The 21,956-nt window shown below is 46.3% G+C and overlaps 1 protein-coding gene across 3 annotated transcripts in view; it reads left to right on the forward strand.

The window, feature by feature from the left end:
• The window catches only part of LOC138736266 (PH and SEC7 domain-containing protein 1-like), a 165,283-nt gene that overhangs the window by 61,043 nt on the left and 82,284 nt on the right, over window positions 1–21,956 (forward strand). For 2 of the 3 annotated variants that reach the window (XM_069885489.1, XM_069885492.1), the window contains exon 1: window positions 16,669–17,319. In XM_069885489.1, the coding sequence (XP_069741590.1) occupies window positions 17,237–17,319 (83 nt within the window). In that variant the 5' untranslated portion in view covers window positions 16,669–17,236. Of the gene's footprint in view, window positions 1–343; window positions 456–2,603; window positions 3,079–8,002; window positions 8,504–16,668; window positions 17,320–21,956 lie in introns of those variants that run through there. The other variant, XM_069885488.1, reaches the window with a different exon arrangement.

A 21,956-nucleotide genomic window follows, 5' to 3' on the forward strand; every position in this document is an offset into this window, starting at 1 on the left:
CATTTCTTGAGTGTAATGGTTTGAATCTGGTGCTGTCTGTAAGGAGTTTTTGGATGGTCTTCTCGTGTCTGCGTGGGTTTCATCCAGGTGCTCATGTTTCCACCCACCCTTTAAAATGTACCGTGGTTGTAGGTCAATTGGGTGTAATTGGGCTTGTGGGCCGAAAGGGCCTGTTACTGTGCTGTATGCCACTCCCTTTATCATCCCATTTTCAGTGAAGTTTGAGAGAACACAATTCTACTCCCCATCTTCCTTTGATGCCTGTCCTTAAGCTTGTGTGCGTCACTTGTTCTCCGCAGAGGCGATATTGCACCTTGCTGAATGATGAACATGTTTTTTTTAGACCTACTCTTGCACTTGGGTCAGAGAACATTCCGAGCGGGCGCAGAAGATCGCTAAAGCCAGGCGTGAATTCTTCTATGGGACATCAGAGCCGCAGGCATCAGAGGTTCAAGGTAAGCCTGTCTTGTACATGTTTGAAAGATGCTCCTCGTCGCATAGAGTCACAACAAATAGCTAAGCTATTATTGACCCATCTTGAACCAATTTCCATGTTATTTCAAGACCTAGAATGAAGCCATTTAGCCCACTGAGTCTCTGCTGGCTCAGAGTGATCCCATTCATCATCCGATTGTTCAAGTACAACCCAATGAAACAGCGTTCTCTGGTGTTCAGTGTAAAACATATCCAGACTAAAGCACACAAATAATACACAAACACAGTGCGTATACACAGATATTAAAATGTATTATTTGTTAAATAAATAGCAGAGTCTCAGAAGGTTTGTACAAGCAGTTCATTTGTTGTTCACCATTCTCACTGACCATGGAAAGAAGCTGTTTCTCAGTCTGGAGGTTCTGGTGGTGATACTTTAGTATCTCTTTCCCGATGGGAGTAGCTGAAAGATGCTGATAATTTTCCCTGTAAGCTGTGCCCTGTGCATTTCCAGCAACATTTAAGAAATACTTAGAAGGATACATGGAAGGGATAGATCAAAACACAAAAGTGATTAAAGTAAACACACAATGCTGGAGAAACTCCGTGTACTTGACATAGCAAAGGTAAAGATGAATAATCAACATTCTGGGCTTGGGGCCTTCATCAAGTTACAAATACCTTGATGAAGGCCCCAAGCCAAAAAACGTTAGTTATGTATCTTTACCTTTGCTATGTCAAGTACGCTGAGTTTCTCCAGCATTGTGTGTTTACATGGATAGGTTTGGACGGATATGGGCCAAATAAGTCAGGTGTGGGTGGGGCATTTTTGGTCGATATGGGCAGGTTACGCTGAAGGGCATGTTTTCCTGCTGTACAACTCTATGAATCCAGATACTCCCAATCACCAACACACCAGGGACAAATTACAGTGGCCTATCAATCCACAAATCCAGATGAGAGGAAACTGGACCAGCAGAAGAAAGCCCATGCAGTCGTGGGGAGGGCAGGCAAACTCCACACTGAGAGCACTGGAGATGAGCACTGGAGATTAGCACTGAACTGTGATCACCAGAGCCAAACCATTATTTTGCCCACATTTGCCCTCTGCTGGAGAAATGGCATCTGACAGTTTGGTTGAACTGATGAACTGTTTTACATTACAAGAGTCACTTGTGCATTTCCCACTTTCTGATATAAAACTTTAAATTCAGACATACAGCACAGTAGCAGGTCCTTCTGGCCCACCAGCCCGTGCCGCCCAAATCAATGACCACACCCCTTCCTGTACGTTTTGAAGGGTAGGAGGAAACCGGAGCCCCAGAGGAAACCCATACAGACACAGTGAGAATGTACAAAGTCCTTACAGACAGGGTCAAATTCGAACCTGGGATCCTGGTGCTGTAACAGCGTGGCGTTAACTGGCATGGTTAGAGTGGAAGTTAGTGCAACGCTGTTACAGCGCCAGTGATCAGGACCGGGGTTCGAATCCTGTAAGGAGTTTGTATGCTTTCCCCGTGTGTGCGTGAGTTTCCTCCCACTGTTTGAAATGTATGGGGGAGGGGGGAGTTGTAAGTCAATTGGGTGGCATGGGCTCGTGGGCCAAAAGGGCCTGTAACAGTGCTATATGTCCAAATTTAAAAGTTAAATCACTGTCATGGTGTGGGCGAGTGGCAGAATCTGGGTAGAGCTGATGAAAGTGTGAGACCAGTGTTTACAGTATGGACTTAATGGGCTGAAGGGCTTGTTTCCATACTGTACATCTCTGCACATATGCAAATCTATTCCTTATCTAAATACTGCTTGGTGGTGGCACGTGAATAACACAAGCAAATGCAATGAAAACTTCCTCTGTGATGTGATCTCACATTGGCTCACTCTCTTCATGCAAGTGCCTTTGAAAAAGAGCTTATTGCCATCGTACCTCAATGAGGGACTTTGACCCAAAAGACCAACCATTCCTTCTACCCCAAACAGATGCTGCTTGACCTGCTGAGTTTCTCCATCAGGTTGTTTGTTGCTTCAGACCTTACCATCCATAGTCTTGTGTGTCCAGTGTCAAACTCTGAACAAAGTTCTACTACACATTGGAGGGTTTAAATGTGGCCACCCTACCTCTTGAAGGAGGCAGATGCTGCAGTATCTAACACTCTGTCATCCCTTTACAGCTGAATCTGGAATCCAGCAGTTGTTAGCAACATCTCACACCATTGAGAATGACAAAGCGTTGCAGAAGGAACAGGCCACCTTTGGTCCCTCTGAGGCTTGGAATCCTCTTGGTCACAGCTTGGTGGAGCAACACAATGGTTCGAAGGGATCACCATTGCCAAATGGGAATTCCATGGATTGCAAACCAGGAGATGAACCCAGAACAACCAGATACTCGGAGACAGACCTAGATGCAGTGCCAGTCAGATGCTACCAGGAAACCAACCTGGACGAAGTCATGGCTGAGTTCAACGTGGTCAGTCCAGACAAATGTCAGAGTCTGCACCACCCCTGCTCAATGGGTGAAGGCGAAGCTCAGGTGGACGAGCCCTCTTCTCCAGGACTGTCCATGTCGAATGGGAGTCCAGGGAGGGGAGAAGAGGGGTCAGAAGGCGGAGAGGATGAAGTGTTCCACGAATCTTCTTCTGTTGACAGGTAATGCTTCTCAACGGACAAGTATAAGAGTTGGTGCCCTACTGTAAAATTCAAACTGCTGCAGAATTCCCTTGAAATCTTTCTTGAGAGCCAGTTGGTTAACGTGAGAATCCTCATGGCCCTGGTTTTAAATCCAGTTCGGTTGACAAGCCTGTGGTTGAGGGAATTAAACATTAGTGACACCATGAATTATGTGCTTGGCACAGCTAAATTTTACTTCATTTGGGTGCTGTATTGATGTCGGGGAGAGCCTGTAACAACTATAAGAATGGCTCTTCAGTTCCTTTTATTATTTTGGATGGGCAGCAGTAACGTGAAAATCCGGTTTCCTTCCCACAGATGCTGCCTGATCTGTTAAGAGTTTCCAGCATTTTCTGTTTTTGTGTGGGAATTAAGGAGTCCCATGAGACAATTTTCGTGCCTAAAATTAAGTACGAGCATTGAAAGATCAATATCAGGCAATGACAAAGTTCCGTGCTGTCAATGAGGGATCCCCTTAGCCAAGTGGAAACTGCCTGCTCCATAACTTGAGCCTAGCATAGCAGAATGGTGGTACAATATAATGTGTTGATGGAGAGGTTGTGTAACGTCTGGAGAAGCACAACAATGCTGTGTGACAATCGCAGGTGGCTAACAATGCTTCAGAAACTCCCTGCTGCGCTGTGTGGTAATAATTTCAACTCTGTGTTCAGATGTGCTCCAACACCATCCAGTGAGAGAGCTCAAAGGTGACATCTTGACACAGAACTCATGGAGGTAACCAATCATCACTGCACATCATAAAAATCACAATGTTGAGCCAGGTCTCGATACTGAATTCTCCAACTTTCAATCATGTGGACTTTCCCTCCACCTGCGTCAGAATTGGCCACCTCTCCAAACTCCCAGCTGCGATTTATTTATTTTAAAAAAAACCCAAAGCTACAGTGCTGGGCTCTCGAGGAAATGTCAAGAAGGAGGGGAGGAACTCAGTGGGTCAGGCAGTGTCCAACGGAGAGACATGGCCCATCGATGTCTCGGGGTCGAGACCTTTCATCGAGACGCAATTAAGGTTATTGGTTTGAATTGATTATTCGCTATTATTAGGAAGAAGATCGAGATTTAAAAAAAAATTATGTCTCAATAAATGGTCCCAACTTGAAACATGACCTAACCACTTCTGTCATGGCCACTGCCTGACCCATTGAGTGCATCTTTATTCACATCTGTGATTTTAGCTCGGGGTTTTTCTCCATTAGAACAGCTGACTCACAGGACCTGCCTCACAGTTCCACTCTTACCAATACATCACTCAGATAGATAATCTGTCTCTGAAACCCCCATTTATTCACCCGATTAGAGATAATTTCTTGTGCATTCCTTCAGTTCTGGAAAAACTTGATCACACTCGCCTATTAATGTAGGATTCAGTGATTCCCAGAAAATCAGCAGATCACTCTTTCAATAACCCATTAGTGAGGCCAGTGGTGTCACTTGGGCTGGTGTCACCCCCTCCCCCATGGACCTCTTCCCATACCAAACCATACAGAATCCTTCGTAATGTTTTTTTGTACGAATGTTTCTCAATGTGGCATGATAGAATATCCCTGGACAATTTTTTTTAAAAAAAAAAGACAAGTTAGCAAAATTTGAAAACAAAAATACTAATGACCACAATATTGTAGCTGAAACACCAGAAAGTTTGACAAAAGCAGTGACTATAAAAGCATCAGCAGCAACAAAAACAACAGCGTGTGCTTATAGCATGTGTAGACGGAACCACGTGATTCGAAGTGCCATTGTCATTGGGTAATAATGACAGCTCTGACCAGAGCACATTAGAAGGTTCAAAAAGTAAATGAGCATCGAGTTTTATCCTTGTCAGTATATTGATACATGTAAACTGGGCTTACAAAAAAATGTTTTTTGTTGTAACTAACTTCAGGGATAGTTTTATAAAAAATAAATTTCTGCTGAAGCACTGCACAAAAATTCTATAGACAGTCATTTTGGTGTTACCCCCTCTGATGATGTCATCTCATGTGGTCCACACTGCCCCCCCACCCTGCCCCTAGTGACACCAGTGCCTCAAGTCTCTGTTCACACCTGATTTTAATTAGGGGTTTCTCTCCATTGGTACAGCTGACTTGCAGGACATGCCTTGATGTTCCAATCTCACCAACACATAAATCAGATAAATAACCATAATCTGCCTCTGGTTTCATCCAATCAAATATTTTCTTTGTCTTATGCATTCCTTCAGCTCTGGAAAAACTCAATGATTCTCATCTCTTAACACAGGATTCAGCAATTCCCAGGAAAATTAGCAGATCCCGCTTTCAATAACTGATTGGCGAAACCTCTTCGCAATCACTGAACCAGATCTATTTTCAAGTTGTGGATAGGTTTCCCCCGTATCATTTCCCATCTGTTTGACAAGCAGCTGTTAGCAGGAAACCAGTGAGAGCTGGTCTATTTTCACAAAGTATTTAATGCCTGGAAACAGGCCATTTTGGCCCATCATGCTCCTCCTGTTATTTATCTTCATGAGCTCAATAATAGACAGGAAATTATGTCCTTGACCTTTCCACACTGGACCCAGATTTTGTTCTTCCCTTGCTGTCCACATCCACCTCCGTACTTGTCCTTCACTGATTTCTCATCAGGACTTAAGAAATAGGAGGAGGCAAAATCAATAGTGAGTTTTATTGCCGGATTGGTGGTTGTTTTGAAATTGGTCTCTCAAATTCTTGAAATACTATTTTTGCAACTCAAGCAAAATCCTGCAGGTACGTAAAAGAGGAAATAAAACTGAAAGTGAAGGAACACAGCTAAATGTTTCTGTAATTTCAATCAGGTTCAAATCAAGAAAAGAAGGGAAGGTCTGTCACAGGACAAGATTTTTGGAGAATGTACAATTTTAAACAACTTTTATTGAGTGAGATGTGACATTGTTGGCAAGGTCAGACTTGTTGTCTGTCTCTAAACCCTGAAAACCTTGACAATAGAAAACCTACTTATCTGGAACCACTTGTCTCAGAAAATCAGTGGTTCTCAACCTTTTTCTTTCCACTCACTTTCCACTTTAAGTAATCCCTATACCATTGGTGCTCTGTGATTAGTTGGGGATTGCTTAAGGTGGGAAGGGAAGGTTGAGAATCACTGCTCGAGACCCAATTGTTACTGAAATATTTTGCTTGAGAAAAATTGCCATTGGCCCATTTCCTTATGGAACCGTGCACATAATGAGTCAATCAGATACGATTAAAACAGTGGATTTCAACCTTTTTCTTTCCACCTACATACACTTTAAGTAATCCCTTACTAAGCACAGAGCACCAACGCCATAGGGCTTACTTAAAGTGGTATGTGAGTAGGAAGGAAAAGGTTGAGAACCACTGTGCTAGATGATGTGAATGTGGGTGTAACTGCAGTACCCTGACTCGGTGCACCCTCTGCTGGCTTCACATTGCATTACAGCATGTACAATGCATCCACAATATGCACGGGAAATATTGGAAGCATTCAGTGAAACACGAAAGCCTGCAGATGCAGTGATCGAAGTAAAAACACAACGCTGGAGAAACTCAGCAGGTCATGCAGTGTACTTTATATGGCAAAGATAAAGGTACATCGCCAACGTTTTAGGCTTGAGCCCTTCATCAAGGTATAAGCCTGAACAAAATGGTGGGGGTTGGAGGAGCACAGTCCCACAGGCAGGAGGTAAGAGGTGGATAAAGGAGGGAGGGAACAACAGCAAGCAGGGGGGCGAGGTGGATGGCTCTGTGAATGGAGAACCTGTTAACGGTTTACTCTGCGGCATCTTCTCTACTGCTGATTGTCAGCAGGGGACTCCGAATAATTATGAGCAAGTCATCCATCCCTTGATGCGGTGCTGATGTGAGCTGGCACAGGCTGGTCAGGAGAATCTCCCGTTCTGCCCAAACCACACACACAATCCTCCAAATCAGCACAGTTTTTGTTCTAAATGGGCCTTTTCTGATTGTGGTTCACATGTCCACCAAGTGGGATTTTTTTCCCAGATTTAATAGATCTCCAACAACACCTGGGCAGTGCAGTTATCGTAGCGGTCCGTGCAACGCTATTACAGTGTCAGCGACATGGGTTTGGATCCTGTGCCGCCTGTAAGGAGTTTGAACGTGGGTTTTCCCTGGGGGCTCCGGTTTCGTTCCACCATTCAATTGGGTGTAATTGGGCGGCATGGGCTGTGCCTCAGAGGTCAGTGGAGGCCAATTCTCTGGATGCTTTCAAGAAAAAGTTAAAGATCATGACGTCCAGGGATGTGGGGTTCTGTTTGTGGATGATCACAGTGAAAGGCGGTCCTGGCTCGAAGAGACGAATGGCCTACTCTTGCACCTATTGTCTATTCCATTTGCCTTATTGACAGCGTGCTGCACCTGTAAACCAATCTTTTGCAATTCATGCACAAGAGCCCCCAATTCCTTCTGCCCAGCAGCATGCTGTAATCACTTCAACTATAAATAAAACTCTGATCTTCCATTTTTTCCTTCCTCACATTCACAACATTGTACTCCAACTGCTGGACCCTTTTTCACTCAATTAATCTGCCCATAATCTCTCTGGATATCTCTCCACTCAATTTCATGTCATCAGCAAATTTAAATACAGTGCACTCCATCCCCTCGTCCAGATCGTTAAAGTATGTCATGCTATCTTCTGCACAGATGCTGCCTGACCTGCTGGGTGTTTTCAGCACTCTCTCCATTTTATTTTGTCTGCACAGTTGAGACCCATTGGGTTGATAAGGGCAGACTGGTTAAAAGGTTTAAAAAAAACACCACGGTGGCAGGGAAAAAAAGATGTGGCTTAGGACTAATTCTAATGCTCTTTTGTAAAACCAGCCCGAGGGGATGGGCTGAATGGCCAACCATACAGCATGATTCAAAATCTTTGCCTTCTTCAGGTCACCAGTCTCAGAGGACAAAAATGTGCTTTCACCTGCTGCCTCAATCGGTATTGCCCGGAGTCTCTCTGAAGATGGTACCGACAGCTTCAGCAAGCAATTTGAGTGCATCCTGGAGTCTCACACCGCCAAAGGTACCTCTTACACCAGTCTAGACTCAGTGGAAATCCTGTCTTCCCCCAACGGAAGCCTTGGGAATTACTTCACCTTTGACTTTCCAACCCTGACCTCCGAGATCCAGGAGCAAATTAAGGAGAATGCCCATCTGATTGAAGAGAAGTTTTCACCGTGGGTCAATGTTAATTCATCCGTGGGCTCAAATGTGCCAGGAAGTCCAAGGACACACGTGTTAAGAGTGGACAGGAAGCTGAGCACCAATCCAATGGGATATAGCAAATCAGAGAACCTTCTCACCAAGTGCCAACTTGACACAGACAACAAATTACTCAAGGGAGTTCTTGTAATGGATGCTGATGAGACAAAGTCCAACTATTCATCCAGGTAGGTTGCACACCCTTTTGAACATGGCCCGGGGGTGGGTTCTGAGTTTGAACTGTGGACCAAATATTCTGCTGCCGTGTGGCACATGAGAGAGTACAGATGCTGGAATCTGGAGCAACAAGGACTGAGCAGGCCGTGCACCATCTGCGGGTTGGAAAGAATGTTCAGAGTAGATGGAGAAAAGTTGTTTCCTATGGTGGGAGAGTCTTGGACAAGAGGGCACAGCTTCAGGATCGAAGGGTGTCAGCTTAGAACAGAGGAGAGGAGGAATTTCTTCAGATGGAGAGTGATATATCTGTGGAATTTGTCGCCTCAGGTCATTGGGTGAATGTAAGACAATAGATTGATAGGCTCTTCGTTAGCCAGGGCATCAAAGGTTACAAGGAGAAAGCTGGGCAGTGGGACTGTGGAAAAATTCATGGTTAAATGGTGGGGTAGTCTTGATGGGCTGAGTGGCCTATTTCTGCTCCTATGTCTTCTGGACCTAAACTCTCAGTACTGATGAAGGGTTTTGATCCAAAACGTCGACCATTCTCTTTCTCCCACGGATGCTGCTCGACTCACCAAGTTCCCCCAGCAGATTGTTTGCAGCTTCTGTGATGCGTGACTGTCCAATATTGAGATCAGACCACTCATGCCCAGGGTGGCAAACCTGGCCGAGCTCTGGCTCCAGTGACCTGGGTTTGGTCCTGACCCCCTGGTGCTGTCTGTGCAGAGTTTGCACGTTCTCTCCGTGGGTTTCTACCAGGTTTTCTGATGTTCTCCTACATCCCTGCTGGTTGGAACATGAATTGGGTGCTAAAAATTGCCCCTGGTGTGTAGGTGAGTGGGAGAATCTGAGGGGAAGGGGAATGATGGAGATGTTGGCTGAATGAAAACATTGGTAGGTGAGTAAAACCTGCAAGTCTGCAGACACGATGATTGAAGTAAAAACACAAAGCTGGAGAAACTCAGCAGGTCAAACAATAGAGATGAATATGCATAACTAACATTTCAGGGCTTGAGCCCTTCATCAAAGTGTGAGCAAGATGTAAGCAGGCGCGAGAACAAAATGATGGGGGGCTGCAGGGAGAAGAGCAGTGTCCTACAGGCAGGATCAGAGAGGGAGGGCACACCAGCAAATGGGGATCCCCCCTGATCTCTTCTCCATCCCTCTTGTTTTATTTGCTTCATCTCTCCACCCCTTCACTCTCCATTAACAGATCCATCCCCACTTCCCCTCCCTCCCTTATCCAGCTATTCCCTCCTGCTCGTGGGACTGTGCTCCTCCCCTTACCCCTCCCTCCCACCATTTAATTCAGCACCTCCCCACATTTGGTCCGTACCTTGATGAAGGGCTCAAGCCCGAAACGTTGTTTATATGTCACTGTGACTTTAACGTAGCTGTTTGACCTGCTGAGTTTCTCCAGCATTATTTGAAGTGGCTGCTTGATGGAGGTGATGGACTCAGTGCTTCATTGTGCTTGTTTCCAAGATGTGGGATGGCAAGACCTTGTCCTCTTGCTGTACAGTAATCATTCCATTATTGATGAGCTTTGGATCTGAGCTTCCTATAACTTTCTCTCATACTCAGAGAAAACCTATCTCTTCGATCAAGGTTTGGTTATTTTCCCCAGTATGTGGCCGTACCACCTGTTGTTTCAAAACACTCCTGTGAAGTGGTTTGAGTCCTCTTGGAAGTTGTTCTCCATGGTCCAACTGACTGGTCCATCTCCATTTTGTTCAGCCTCTTGCCTACATTCTGTTAATACCTTGATGAGGGGCTCAAGCCTCAAAAATTGGTGAGGTATCTTTATCGTTGCTCGGCAAAGTCAACTGTTACTCCTGCTGAGTTGCTCCCGCATTGTGTTTTTACGTGGTGTCTGCAGACGTTCATGTTATACTGCACTGGTCCGCCGTGCCTTGCCAGGATTGGCGTATTAAGCACACAGCTTCAGTTTATTCGAATATTCCACCAGCACTTGGACGTGTTCAAGGGGCTTGGGACCAGTGAGCTCCTTGTCCATCTCTCGCTGTCTCCTGCTCACCACCTTGCCTGTTCCAGGAAGGTCACCAACAAGAATGGTGCAATGTCCAAATCTGCTCTTTCAAATGGTTAAGCAGAATCTGTCCCTTTTGGAGCATTTTATAATCAATGAAGGATGGTTCTGATTTAAAAAAATATATATTGGCTTCCATTTATATTAAAGTGCAAGATATCACTTTGCCCTTCTCTTTTTAAATGTAAAACTGATTAAAAGCTGAACATTGAATGATATTAATTCAATTCAAACCCACTTCACGAGGTATCTGGAAATCCACAATAATTCTTTGTGATTGTAAATTAATTTGCAGTTGGTTTCAGGGCGTCAAGTCTGTGTGTGTGTTGAGTGGCCTCACTTTAATGACCCTGTGCACATCTTGATCTGCATTGCTCCAGATTAGCTCATATTTCATGCGGTTACTAATCCTCGGCTGGTGATGTCCAGGGCGTTTTGCTGAATGCACGTTTCTCGTGCTTTATCATGTGAAGTCCAGTCATTGCAGCCGTGGACTTGAGATCTGATCATTTGTGGGCCCAAATCCCAACAAAGGCAAATTGTTCAAATGAATTTTAATGAAGTTTATAATTTTTTCTAAAAATCCTGATTTGTGGGCACTGGGTAGCCCTGTGCCTTGTCTGCCTCTATTCCACTGACGAGATTAGTTTGGAGTCAAGTGTCCACTGATGCTCAATGTTTCTAAAGGGACTTCTCTTTTGTTCCTCTTTTCCACCTCGATAATGTGGGCAGACTAAGGTAAACATGAGTACTGTACATTCATGACATGAGAAATAGGAGCAGGAGTGGATCATCCGGCCCGTCAAGCCTGCTCTGCCATTCAGTGAGATCATGGCTGATCTGACGGGAAAGGAAACTTGAACTTGAAGTACAGGGATTTGGTAATGGAGTCACATAATCACCAAACTGAACCTGCTCTGGTACAGAGAGACCTGTGCGTCCATGAACAGAAAGGGAGAGTGTGATTCAAAAGGCAGGTGATGTGTTGGCCTTTATTGCAGGGAAGTTACTGTATCAAAGCAGCAAAGACTGAATGCATGTATACCAGGCATTTCAATTTCCGTTTTTAGGGAGGGATGAACTGGAACTAGTTCACAGAAGGGCAGCAAGGCATAGCAGTTAGCGCAATGCCTTTACAGCGCTAGCGATCAGAACCAGGGTTTGGATCCCACGCTGTCTGCAAGGAGTTTGTACATTCGCCCGGTATCTGCATGGGTTTTCCCTCAGGGTTCTGGTCTCCTCCCTCTTTTTGAAACGTACCAGGGTTAATTGGGTGTAAACTGGGTGGCACAGACTCATGGACTGAAACAATGGTTGAACAGATTTGGCACCTGTCACTGGAATTCAGAAGAATGAGAAGCGGGCTTTTGCAAGTAAAAGAATCTGACGGGGAGTGGGGGGGTTTTATGAGGTGGATACTGAAGAGGATGTTTCCTCTTGTGTGGGATTGATTTGCACTCGTGGAGATAGAGATAGGGCAGGGCAAAGGTGAGAGGATAGCAGCACAGGCAGAATGGCACAATGTATTTTCTTGTCTCAACCCTGGCAGGTCTACAGAGGTTCACCAGGAACTGGAAAACATGAGCTATGATGTAGCATTGGCTACAATGGCATGGTGGTGTGTTCCAACCCGCAGCAGTGAGAGTGCTGAATTACCATGGGTATATTGATGTGAGACATTGGTCTCAGGTGCCATTGGTGCAGGTGATTATTGAATGTCAGAACTCCCATGGCCTTGAAATAGGACAGGGAATTCTCCTGATGTCCGGGCAAGCATTCATCACCAGGAGTAGATGAAGCTGACAGGGCAGGGTTGTGCTGTGTGCAAGGTAGCATCTGGGTTTGTGACCTAAAGCAGTCATTGTGTTTGGAGCCCTTTGCAATGTTTCTCAGAGTAATGGAGTGTTGTGTCAATACCAGTGTTTTTTTTACACTGGAATGACTGTGTTATTATTTTGATAACAGCCAAGTACAATTTAGAGCCAATTGTTAACCAATTGTTTTATAACTCTGTAATTGAAAGAAAAACAAGCCTACAGAAAGGGACAATACTCCATTGAGTGCACTGTATCTGTGTAAAGAAAGTCTCCAGTGTAACGTGGAGTCCGAATTGGCATGAAGCCAAAGAAGGGCAAGCTGCCTGCCTTCCATTCCTGGAGATGTCCTTTTAAAAATAACCAACAAACAGTGAATGTGTGGCCTAATTTAAAATGAGGTCAGAAGGCAAGTTGTCCTGTGGCAGATCTTCAGGCAGGCCTTTGAGTCGGATGTTCAAAGTGAAAACGCCTCTCTGCAGGTATGTGGCTAACGATGATGCGTTGCTTAAGGCCAACCCAGTCCTGCACAAAATGGTCCTGTTTCTCACAAGGTTCAGACTGCAATGTGGCAGGAAGGGTCAAGGGAGTGGGACTGAAATGGTGTTGTACCCTGTTTCTCACAAGGTACAGACCTCAATGTGGCAGGAAGGGTCAAGGGAGTGGGACTGAAATGGTGTTGTACCCTGTTTCTCACAAGGTACAGATCGCAATGTGGCAGGAAGGGTCAAGAGAGTGGGACTGAAATGGTGTTGTACCCTGTTTCTCACAAGGTACAGACCTCAATGTGGCAGGAAGGGTCAAGAGAGTGGGACTGAAATGGTGTTGTACCCTGTTTCTCACAAGGTACAGATCGCAATGTGGCAGGAAGGGTCAAGAGAGTGGGACTGAAATGGTATTGTACCCTGTTTCTCACAAGGTACAGACCTCAATGTGGCAGGAAGGGTCAAGAGAGTGGGACTGAAATGGTGTTGTACCCTGTTTCTCACAAGGTACAGACCTCAATGTGGCAGGAAGGGTCAAGGGAGTGGGACTGAAATGGTGTTGTACCCTGTTTCTCACAAGGTACAGACCGCAATGTGGCAGGAACAGTAAAGGGAGTAGGACTGAAATGGTGTTGTACCCTGTTTCTCACAAGGTACAGATCGCAATGTGGCAGGAAGGGTAAAGGGAGTGGGACTGAAATGGTGTTGTACCCTGTTTCTCACAAGGTACAGATCGCAATGTGGCAGGAACGGTAAAGGGAGTAGGACTGAAATGGTGTTGTACCCTGTTTCTCACAAGGTACAGATCGCAATGTGGCAGGAAGGGTCAAAGGAGTGGGACTGAAATGGATCACTTTCAGTAAGCTGTATGGAGCAAATGAGATGAAACCTTGGACAGTGTTTCAGACGTGCTTGGAGCATCACACTGAGTTCTGCACGTCGCATTTTAGAAGAAGTTCTTAAGCAGTCTGGAAAGTTGCGTTACCCAGGCCACACCATGTCTCTTTTTGGTGGGCCCTTGCTGTACCACCATCGATACCCAAGATACCATGTGCTGCAAACTTGGCCTTTGTGACTTTCGACAATACTATCTGATCTGCCACTTCAGAATGCATGGAGCAAAACTGGTAGGTCACAGATCTGATTCAAGAGGTTGCAAAGGAGAAGGCCTCAGTGTGAGGGGAAAGGATGATCCAATAGCAAAGAAAATTGGGAGATGTGTTAGCATTGGAAGGCATGCTGAGATTCACCAGACCGGAAAATTTTAGCCACAGGAAAATTGGATAAGCTGGAGTCAGTTTTTTTGGAACCGAGGAACCCAAGAGGAGACTTCATTGTAGCCCTCTGAAGTTTGCAGAAAGATACTATTTCCCCAAACAGGAAGGTAAAAGCCAGGAGTTGCAGGTGAATGGTTGAAGAATTAAAGGGGAAATGAGGAAAATTCATGGCCCAAAGTTGAAGAATTAAATAGTACTTCGATGTGTAATTGAAGAACTGGGGCATCCAAGGTGGGATTAGGTTGGGAAATTTTTCTTTTGACCAAATTAAACATTGTATTCAAGTGGGCTTCTTCAATGTAAAACTTCAGTGATTCTGAGAACAGAAACCCTATTCAAACTCAAGGATGGTTTGCTTTGAGTCGACCTTTCACTGACAAAAGAGCCAGTGACCAAAATGTATGAAATGAGAGGAAACAGTGGTCACGGTGAGAAACAAGACTGATTGTGCGGCAGTGAGTTGTGATAGCAAACCTGCGAGGAGCAGATAAGATACATTTCCATTTTGAAAGGAATTCCATTAAAAACGTGAAACCATCTGCTGGGAACAAGGAAGGAATATGAGCAAAGAAACTGGAGAGACTCAATGGGTCAGGCGGATAGATGGTGGGAGAGGGGGAAGGCGGGAGAGTTGAGGGAGAGGGGGAAGGCAGGGAAGTTGCGGGAGAGGGGGAAGGCGGGGAAGTTGCGGGAGAGGGGGAAGGCGGGGGAGTTGCGGGAGAGGGGGAAGGCGGGGGAGTTGCGGGAGAGGGGAAGGCGGGGGAGTTGCGGGAGAGGGGAAGGCGGGGGAGTTGCGGGGGAGAGAGAAGAAAATGTGATGAGGGAGGCAGGAAGGGAATAAGGCATGGAAAGGGGTAGAAGGAAAACATGGGTGTGGGAGAGAAGGAAAGAATGAGGGGAGTGAAAGCGAAGGGGAAAAGGGGAGAATTGGAAGGAGAGAGAGAGAGAGTGCACTCTGAAGGTGAGAGTCAGAGAACCAAGAAGGTGGACCTTTCACAGACACTACATGGACACAAAGGGAATAATACAATTGTAGTGAGCCTTGGTTTGACCAGATCTGGAGTACTGAGTTTAGGCTGTGTCTCCTTGCCAAAAGGGGAGAGACTAGTATGAAAATGAGTGCAGTGAAACTTGACCGTCAGTTCCTGGGACGGTGGTTCTATGTTGTGAGGAGACATTGAGTTGGCTTGTGCTCCAGAGTTTGGAAGGTTGAAATGTGACCTTCTCAGAAGGTTTGACATTGATTCTCCACAGCACCTTGAATATCCATTCCAAAAGATTGATAAAGGTTCAAAGAAAGATTCAGGGCTGGATTCTACAATTTAGGACCATGATTGCTGAAGTAAGACCACATTTAGTGGAGCTGGTTTAACCTGCAAGTGAGAGAGGTTGCAGATAATGGAACGGTTGTTAAAGTAAAAATGAAAGCTTCTTGAATGTTTCCCACTATAAGAAGCCATTTAAGCCCATTCATGGCTCAGAAAATGGGGAGACCACCCCCCCCCCCATTTGGATAGGATCGAACCCGGGCTATTGGCCTGGTGGCAATGGCACTACCTGCTGTACCACATTTGCCCCTCATTTCGATTGAGACTTTGCTGAATTGGAAATACTATCAATTATCGAGGTGTGTGGATACTGGGGTTTTGAGGAGGAAAGGGTTAACACTAACAGTGCTCTGTACAGTCTCAACTGACTGAATGCCCCAACAGAATTAACCTGTGGTCCAATATCTCTCTGGAACTGAGACAGGCTGGGGTACCAGGCATTTGGATCATCCCACTCTTCCCTAATCTGGTCGCAGCTGTGTTTTGACAGGCTAATCTCAAAAATGAACAGAGTTACAGCAGAGAGTTTACTGGCCCAGGTAATATTGGATTGATGGAAGGTGGGTGGGGGGAAGGCAGGGTGAGAAAAAAGGGAGGGAGAGAGAAGAAGCGGGGGGAGGAGAGTGGTGAGGGAGGGAAAGGCAGGGAGAAAGGTGGGGTGAGAGACAGAGGAAGGCAGGGGAGAGAAGGAAAATGAGAGGGAGAAAAGGAAGATGAGCGAGGGAAGGTGAGAGGAAGGTGGGAGTAGAGAGAGGGAAGGTGAGAGAGGAAGGTAAGGGAAGAGAGAGGGAAGGTGGGAGTAGAGAGGGAAGATGAGAGAGGAAGATGAGAGAGGAAGGTGGGAGTAGAGAGAGGGAAGGTATGGGCAGAGAGGGAAGGTGAGAGAGGCAGGTGAGGGTAGAGAGGAAGGTGGGGAGAGAGGGAAGATAGGTGAGAGAGGTGGGGAGGCAGGAAGGGAATGAGGCAGGGAGAGGGGACGCATGGGTGTGGGAGAGAAGGAAAGAATGAGGGGAGTGAAAGCAAAGAATGGAAGGGGGAAAAGGGGAGAATTGGAAGGGGAGGGTAAGAGAGAGAGAGCGCTCTTTGAAGTTAAGAGTCAGAGAAGGAGGAGCTGAAGGAAAATCGTGGACAGAAATGAGCCTTGCACTGATTAGTTCAGAAGTGCAAGGCTATAAATAGAGACTCTTCCACCCACCTCCTTTCCTCAACTCGACCTCCTGGAAAAGTTTTCAAGGATAGGAGCGGCTCAGTTGAAACAGAGCCGTGGCCAGGCTGTGGAATGAGGTGGGGGTGACTGTGGCTTACGCAGAGGGAGCAGGCACTGTACTGTCCCAGGTGAGGCAGCGAGGCGGTGGTGCATGGCTTGGAGATTGGATCCGGCAGCTCCAACGAGAGCCTCTCTAGCACCGTGAAAAAGAGGCTGATCTGGTGAGAGAGAGAGAGAGAGAGAGAGAGAGCAGGAGACATGGAAGGACAGGGGCAGAAAACGTTGGGCAAACTCCCAGGGAGCGGCGAGTGCCCGAAGGGGAGATGCCCTTCCAGACGCGAGTGACCCGCTCGTCCTGTTTGGCGGCCCTGGCTGGGATGTCAAGGTCACGGGCTCAGCGGGCAGCGGAGAGATCGCCGGGGGCAAGCGTGCGGAGAATGCCTGCAGCCCTGCAGCTAGCGGCGCTGCGGTGGCCGGGACCCGCCGGCAGCATCTGAAGGAGCGGCGCAGCCCGAATGCCCAGCCCCCGGGCGGCGGAGCACGGGGCAGAGCAGCGCACCTCTCCCCACCTGCGGTGACTGCGATGGGCGATGATGCAGCGACGGGGAACCTGTGCTGTTGGCAGCGTCGGGTGGAGGCTGGGCCTGTCTTTGCCACGGGAGAACTGTGAGTATGAAAATGATTCCCCCCACCACCACCTTCCCCTTTAACCCTTGCCACTCGTAAAGAGGCTGGAGCTGGCCATTCGGCCCGTCGAGCCTGCTCTACCATTCCATAGGCGTGGATTGAATGACATTGGAAACCCTGGCCAATTTCTACAGAGGTGTGGTGGAAAGTGTCCCCACCAGCTGCATCGTGGTCTGGTATGGAGGCACCAACGCTCCTGGCTGTAAAGCCCTCCAAAAGGTGGTGGGCACAGCCCAGGAAATCACAGGCAAAACCCTCCCCACCGTCAAGAACATGGGCAGTAGTCATCAGTGATCCACACCACCCAGCGAGTGTGGTCAAGATTTCTGGACTTCTACTATACGACCCTGAATCTTGAGGCTGTGCCCCCTAGTTCCAGTCTCCTCGTCAATAGAAACAACTTGCCTCTCTTTATCTTATCTATGCTTTCATAATTTTATTCGTTTCTCATTTTTTCTAAATTCCAGTGAGTACAGTTCCCAGATAACTCGATCTCTCCTCATTGGCTAATCCCCCTCATCTCAAATCAACTGAGTGAATCTATTCTGGACCATATCCAAAGTCAGTTCATCCTTCCCCGCAGACCCTGACTGACCAGCCACTCAGCTGTGCTTTCTTTTTTTTTAAAAAAAAGATCCCCGCAGCATTCTTCTGAAGACTACAGCTAGGAGTTTTACCCTGTGGGACTCCTCACCCTGTTGGAGACCCTGCAAGTGGGGGAGGTAACAATGTGGCCATCTTCTGACCTGGGAAGCGGGTGGAAAGTAATCTCGGGTATCTCTGTCCTTCAGTCTGACCAGGAGTCAAATTAACCAGCCGTTTTCCGGCTTGGTGCTTTAACTTTTGGTAGGATCGTGATGTGCTCACACTGTCGGCTTTTGAATCTCGGGAATATTTCACTGATGAATGGGCTGAGCTGGGTTCTGGGAAGGGATAACCAGAGGTGTGTGATCCAGTGATCACTCAGGGATTGGAGGTGGAGAGGGTGAGCAAAGTTCTTGGGAGTCACTATCTTGGAGAATCTTTCCTTGACCCAACATACAAATGACATTGTTTGGAAAGCTTCTACTTCCTCAGGAGTTTGCAGAGGTTTTGCATGATATTAGAAACCCTGCAAATTTTCTACAGATGTGTGGTCGAAGGTGTGCTGGCCAGCTGCATCACAGTCTCGTATAAGGATACCAATGCCCCCAAGGGAAAAACCCACAAAAGGTAGTAGACGCAGTCCAGGACATCACAGGCAAAACCCTCCCCACCATCGAGACCAACTGCAGGGAACACTGCCATTGGAGAGCAGCAGCAATTATCAAGGATCCACACCACCCAGCGCACGCTCTGTTCTCGCTGCTGTCATCAGGAAAGATTTGCACCACCAGGTTCAGGAACAGCTGCTACCCCTCCACCATCAGACTCCCCAACAATAGGGACTCATTTCAGGATTTCTTACTTGTGCACTTACTTGATTTTTTTTTCTTTCTCTGACACAGTTTGATTACATTTCTTTATTTGTTTATATGTGCATTGAGTCAATTTTTTTTTGTGATGCCAATAAGTGATAATTCTGCCTCACCCACAGGAAAAAGAATCTCAAGGTTGTATGTGATGTCACGTATGTACTCTGACAATAAATCTGAATTAGTTGCTTGAAGGGATTGAGGTTGCAATGGGGTCATAATAGACTTAAGGACAAGCAATCAGGCGAGGTGGCTGGCAGGGCAGAGAGTAAAGCAGGTAGCATTCTCAGATAACAGGGAAGATGTTTCTATCAATGGCCATTGATTAGAATTGTACACAGATTGGAGTTCAAGTCCCACCATGGCAGAAATGAAACACATTCTTTTAATAACTTGAACTTGAAATCAAATCTTAGTTAGTGGTGATGATGCCTACAGAGTTCCTGGATTGTTGTTTCAAGTCATCTTATTAGCTAGTTCCCTATGAAGAAGGAATATACAATCCATACCTGGTCAGGCCGATGTGCGCTCTGTGCCCCATGTTGCATTTGACACTTGCTTGTTGGTTGAAGTGGTCTGATGAATGGGCTAAGCTGGTTCTGGGAAGGGATAACCAGAGGTGTATGATCCAGCAATTACTCGGGGACTGGCAGTGGAGAGGGTGAGCAAAATTCTCGGGAGTCACTAGCTTGGAAGATCTTTCCTTGACAAATCAACAGCACTTTGGGATGGCCAATCAGTGCTGGCTTTGACCGCACTGCCCTGATCTTGCCCGCAATGTCTACTTCCCTGGGTCAAGGAGAGTAAAACCTGAGGGTGTAGATTTTAGGTGTGAGGGGAAAGATTTAAAAGAGAATCTTTTACGCACACAGGATGGTGGGTCTGTGGAACAGGCTTCAGTTCTAGAGCAACCTTTTTTTTGGCTATGGCCCCCTTAGGACTTGAGCAAAGTTTATGCCCCCCTCCCCCGTGAAGCAGTCAGGTTTTGGTTTCTTCCGTACTTCTACCAACTACATAGAAATACTATAAAAAGTAATTATGTTAAGTGAGGTGAAAAGAAAACAAGGGTTTAATTTAAACATGTTATGGTCCCTGGGGGAATGGGTGGGGGGGCTGTGGGGGCCTCATTGAGAATGTCTGTTCTAGCAGAAGTGTGTGTCATGTTACATTGAAAAGGAAGTTGAACAGGTTCATGGATAGGAAATGTTTAGAGCAGTGGTTTTAAACTTTCTTTCTTCTCACATACCACCTTAAGTATTCCCTATGCCATAGGTGCTCTGTGGTTAGTTCGGGATTACTTAAAGTGGGATGCAAGTAGGGAAGAAAATTTGAAAATCACTGTTTTAATCATACCTAATTGACTCGTTATGTGCATGGTTTCAGAACTCCAAAGGAAATGGGCCAATGGCAATTTTTCTCAAGCAAAATATTTCAGTAACAATTGGGTCTAGAGCAGTGATTCTCAACCTTTTTTCCCCACTCACCTACCACCTTAATCAATCCTTTACACAGAGCACTTTTGGCATAGGGATTACTTAAGGTGGAAGGTGAATGGAAAGAAAAAGTTTGAAAATCACTGGTTTAGAAGGATATGGGCCAAAAACAGGCAATTGTGACTAGTTTAGGCAGACAACTTGGCTGGCATGCACTAATTGGGCTGAAAGGCCTGTTTCCATGCTGTATGCTTCAACTCTAATCATGAGATGTTAATTAGTTGCACTTGGTACATTTTTCTTCATTGTACCTGTTTAATATGTGTTCTAAACGAAACCAGGTCATTTGGCCAACAAGATGTTTGCTAATATTAATGCACCACCTCAGCACGTCCGACTCTGTCGATTTACATCCCTTCACACACCAAATAATGTCAACACCAGGTCAGTGCTCCTGCCCTGGAGACACAGGTGAGCAATTCCTCCTAGCCTTTTCCTGATCTCTTCTGTGGTGGTGGTGGGGGCCAGGGGGGGGCCAGTGATTCTGACCTTGATGCCTGTGTGTCCGGAGTTGACCGCTTCTTCCCATGAACACATGGGTTTATCCCTGCATGCCCCAGTTTCCTCCCACATCCCAAATAAGGTGCAGGTTGAGAGGTGAATTAGCCAGTGTAAACTGCTGCCAATATCAGTGGATGTGAGAGGAAAGATGGAATGAATGTGTCTGGGTGCTTGTTGGTCGGCATGGAAACTGAGCTGTGGACCGCCTTCCATGCTGCCTGGTTCTCTACTCTTGATTACAACTTTGGGGAAGTTTGGAGCGATGGTGCTTTGCCTTCATTCATTGCCAGTTGCAGCAGGAATTTTCATGAAATCTTTGGCAAACAATCATTGAACATCAGAATCAGAATTTTTTGTCATGAACAAGCCATGAAATGTGTTGTTTTGCGGCAACATCAGAGTGTAAATGTTTAAATAAACCACCTTATAAAATAACTAAATAATTAAGGGGAAGACAAAGTAAGCCTCTTGTACCTTTTTTCCAATGGTAGCAGAGTGAAAAGGGCATAGCCTGAGTGGTGGGGGTCCTTGAGGTTAGAGGCTACTTTCTTAAGACATCACCTCTTGTAGATGTCCTCAATGGAGTGATGACTGGTGCCTGTGATGTTGCTTGTTCAGTGCATTAGCATCTCCATAACGGACACTGATGCAACCAGCCAGAATGCTCTCCACAGTACATCTATCACTGTGAAGTTAAACAGATACTGGGGTTGAGTGCAATCCACAAATGCACTGGAGAAACTCAGCAGGTCACATAGCCTCCATGGGAAGCAAAGGATGTGGTGCACTGAGGCTGCAGCAATCAAGCACAAACTCAAAAGACTGTACAAAAGGCTTTATTCCACCCGTTCAAGCCTTGGTGGTTCCCCATGTGACTGGCTCAGGAGGGGCCGGCTCAGGTTTATAGTCAGGTTGGCTGATTGACAGCTGGCCAGGTGGAGTCAGGCCCTTAGGTGGTATTCCTGCAGGTACATAGATCGCCCCCTGCAGTATGCTGGTGGTCATATCACCATAAAGGGTAGCCAACATTATAGGTTTGAGTCTTTCATCAGGGTATGAGCAAGAAACAGACAAGTGCCTGAATTTCAAAAGGGGTGGGGGGGGGGGAAGAGTGGGGGAGGCGGGAGGGAGCAGGAGGAGAATTGTGTTTATTTCAAAATATACTTTA

The sequence above is a fragment of the Narcine bancroftii genome, chromosome 6 (genome assembly GCF_036971445.1).
Source record: "Narcine bancroftii isolate sNarBan1 chromosome 6, sNarBan1.hap1, whole genome shotgun sequence".
Lineage (NCBI taxonomy): Eukaryota > Metazoa > Chordata > Chondrichthyes > Torpediniformes > Narcinidae > Narcine > Narcine bancroftii.